A 3,045-nucleotide genomic window follows, 5' to 3' on the forward strand; every position below is an offset into this window, starting at 1 on the left:
CTTAGGAACCCCAGAGATTATTTTAATAATATAACATCGATCAGTTTCAAGTGGTTAGTCAAATATCATATTAATGAAAAAGAGAAACTTTGGAAGCTATATTATAATGGAGTTCAATTTGTCCTAGTTAATGATTAGAAACAAAAGTTCCATAAGAAGCTTTAATTTATTCTTTTGTGGGGTAAAGTAATGCTAGCTTTTGCTCATTAGTAGCTTAAGGTTCACAGAACAGGAAAAAATATTTCTTTATTCCTTACAATGAAATCAAGGCTTTGATATTCCATCCTTCATTATAAGCCTATAAAAATGGCTACATCCTTGTAATTATTGTCAAATATCTCACCAGCAAGAGCAACACAAGCACTACTACACTGGTATGTAATATAAAGCTTCTAAATGTTTTCTTTTTTTTTGGTTTATTCCCGTGGTTGTTTTTTTTAATTGTTAAAGGAAAATAGTAAAATACATATTGAAATTGAGATTGAAAAATATATAATCTAATTCTACCATAGTGTAATATCTGCTCCCTTTGTCCCAATTAGTGTGATGTAATTCGAATTTTCAGAGTCAAACGAGTTTTTCTTTTACCTTTATTTTTCATATGCCTGTTAAATATCTTGAATTGTTGATTATAGTAATTTTTATATAGTTTCTAAATATATAAATTTTATTTCAAAAGACTTAAAGATTCTACGTTCGAATCCACGATCAAAATTAAGAAGTTTGACACTCGAAATTCGAATCGCTTAACATAAGTTGGAACGAAGGGAGCAGTGACAGAGCCACATAGACACCCATTCGCCAAAAAATAACAATGTTTAGATAGGAAAAATATTATTTCATATGTGTATGTACTATTAGATGAATTCCCTTGACTTCTTCGTGTATTTACGTTTTTAAAATTTTGGCACCTCTTAGTGAAAATTCTGGCTCCGCTACTTGGAGGGAGTATATAACTAACTTTGCCTATTCACTCATGAAGGTACAAAGAAAAATGTCAAGACAAGATAATGAAGATATGCATCAACGAATAATACCAAAAATTCCATCATTCATGAGACTTAAGAAGAGCGATGAATATGATCCTAAAGTCATGTCATTGGGGCCTTACCACCATGGAAAAAAAGAGCTCGAATTTGTTGAAGATTTCAAGCCCAAGGCTCTACAAATGTTCATTGAAGGCAGTGATAAGGATTACGATTTCTTCCTCGAGAAAATTCTCGAGGAGATCGAACGTGCTAAAAGTTGTTACCTCGAAGAATTCACGAGCAAATATCACGACTGTGATTTTGCTCGAATGATGCTCCTTGACGCGTGCTTCGTGCTAATGGATATCGAGATAGTAACAGAGTTCTCAAAGTCATGGGAAAAGAAATGTTCTTTCACAAAAGAACATCTTGGTGTAGCAGGTTATTGTGCTGCTGTACATGACCTATATTTGCTTGAAAATCAGGTACCGTTTTGGATTCTCAAACTCTTGTTTAATTTGAGATATGTTAAAGATTATAGTATATCATATGATCATCAATTTGAGGATATAATGCAATACTATTGTTCTTATCTTTGTTTCGGAGATCATCGATTATACAAACAATATTGGGAAACAGAACCCCCTCACTTATTTGAAGTTTTCCGAAGAGAACTAATTATCTCTGGTGACAACAATAAAGATGATTATCTTATGCAACAACGTCGTCATCATCAGCCCCCTGCCTCTAGCCTCAGTGGATCATTTAGTGATATATGGAAAAAAAAAGTACAAAACATTAAAAAAGCTACTAATTCGCAAATTAATTCAGGGTGCTTAGGTCGATATTGCTGTATAAGGAAAAAACGTCATCACAAACCAAAAACACCACGATGTGTGTTTCGTTCAGTGATCGAGCTGAAATCAAAGGGCATTCATTTCAGGCGTAGCCCTGTGAATTCTTTCAATTGTGGTGCAAAGTTTCACTCTCATTGTTACTATACAGAACTTTGGCTTCCGCCTTGGTACGTTTCATCGGTTACTAAAACAGCTCTGCAGAATATGATAGCTTATGAAATTTGTCCGAATAGCGTAAACCATGGAGATATTTCTGTGACATCTTACATAAGTTTTATGAAAGCACTTATTACATCACCAAATGATGTGAAAGAGCTACGAGAAAAGGAGATTATAATCAATTATTTGGGAAGTGATGAAGAAGTTGTACAAGTTTTCAGATCAGTAAACACTTATGGGATATGGGGTCAATCTAGCTTTGATGAAATCAATTTGAAAATCAAAGAGCACTTTCACAGCAGGGCCAGGACTTGGTTTGCTGAATTGGTAAATGCTTATTTTACAAGTCCTTGGTCTCTAATCACTTTGATTGCTGCTACTTTCCTCCTTTTTCTTGCTATGGTCCAGGCCTTCTATGCATCTCCATTACATAATTTACATCCTTCTAAAAAATTCCGATATTGATTTTACTATATTAGGTGATCGTTTGGTTCTGAGATAAGTTATGTAGGGATTAATGATGAATGGACTGTACTATTGCTGGGATGAATAATGTAAGAATTATTAATTTCTTTTTGGATATTTAGTTTCATGATATAATACAAATTAGCATATGTATAAGTTAAAAAGTTTTTACTTTTTTAAATAAAATAATATAAGTTTGTTGACTATTATGAGTTTTAGTTTTGTGTGCTTTAAATCCATGTATTAAAATAATACTAGCATTGATTTTTACATAACTTATGTACCCATGGACTTACGACTTAGAGCACCAGCAACAACATTCTTCTTACCAAAATGATATAGAATATTCAAGTCGTAATTTTCCAACTATTCTGGCCATCTCCTACTCGCTACTTGAAAATATATTGCAAGCTCTTGTAATCAGTAAAGACATCACAATGTTTACCATACAGATAATGACGCCAAATTTTCAAGGCAAAAAAAAAAAAAGGACAACTCACTCCAAGTCACGAGTCGGATAATTCTTCTCATGCTTCTTCAATTGACGTGAAGCATATGCAATAACCTTACCATTTTGTATTAACACACATCTCAAT

At 33.1% G+C, this 3,045-nt stretch overlaps 1 protein-coding gene across 1 annotated transcript; it reads left to right on the forward strand.

Moving 5' to 3' along the window:
- Positions 1-308: 308 nt before the first annotated feature.
- On the forward strand, positions 309-2,652 carry LOC107821884 (UPF0481 protein At3g47200-like). The gene is made up of 2 exons (XM_016648341.2): positions 309-374; positions 983-2,652. The coding sequence occupies exon 2, from the start codon at positions 995-997 to the stop codon at positions 2,447-2,449; it is 1,455 nt and encodes a 484-aa protein (XP_016503827.2). The 5' UTR covers positions 309-374; positions 983-994; the 3' UTR covers positions 2,450-2,652.
- The last annotated feature ends 393 nt before the right edge of the window (positions 2,653-3,045 follow it).

Source organism: Nicotiana tabacum, chromosome 16 (assembly GCF_000715075.1).
Source record: "Nicotiana tabacum cultivar K326 chromosome 16, ASM71507v2, whole genome shotgun sequence".
NCBI classification, from domain to species: domain Eukaryota; kingdom Viridiplantae; phylum Streptophyta; class Magnoliopsida; order Solanales; family Solanaceae; genus Nicotiana; species Nicotiana tabacum.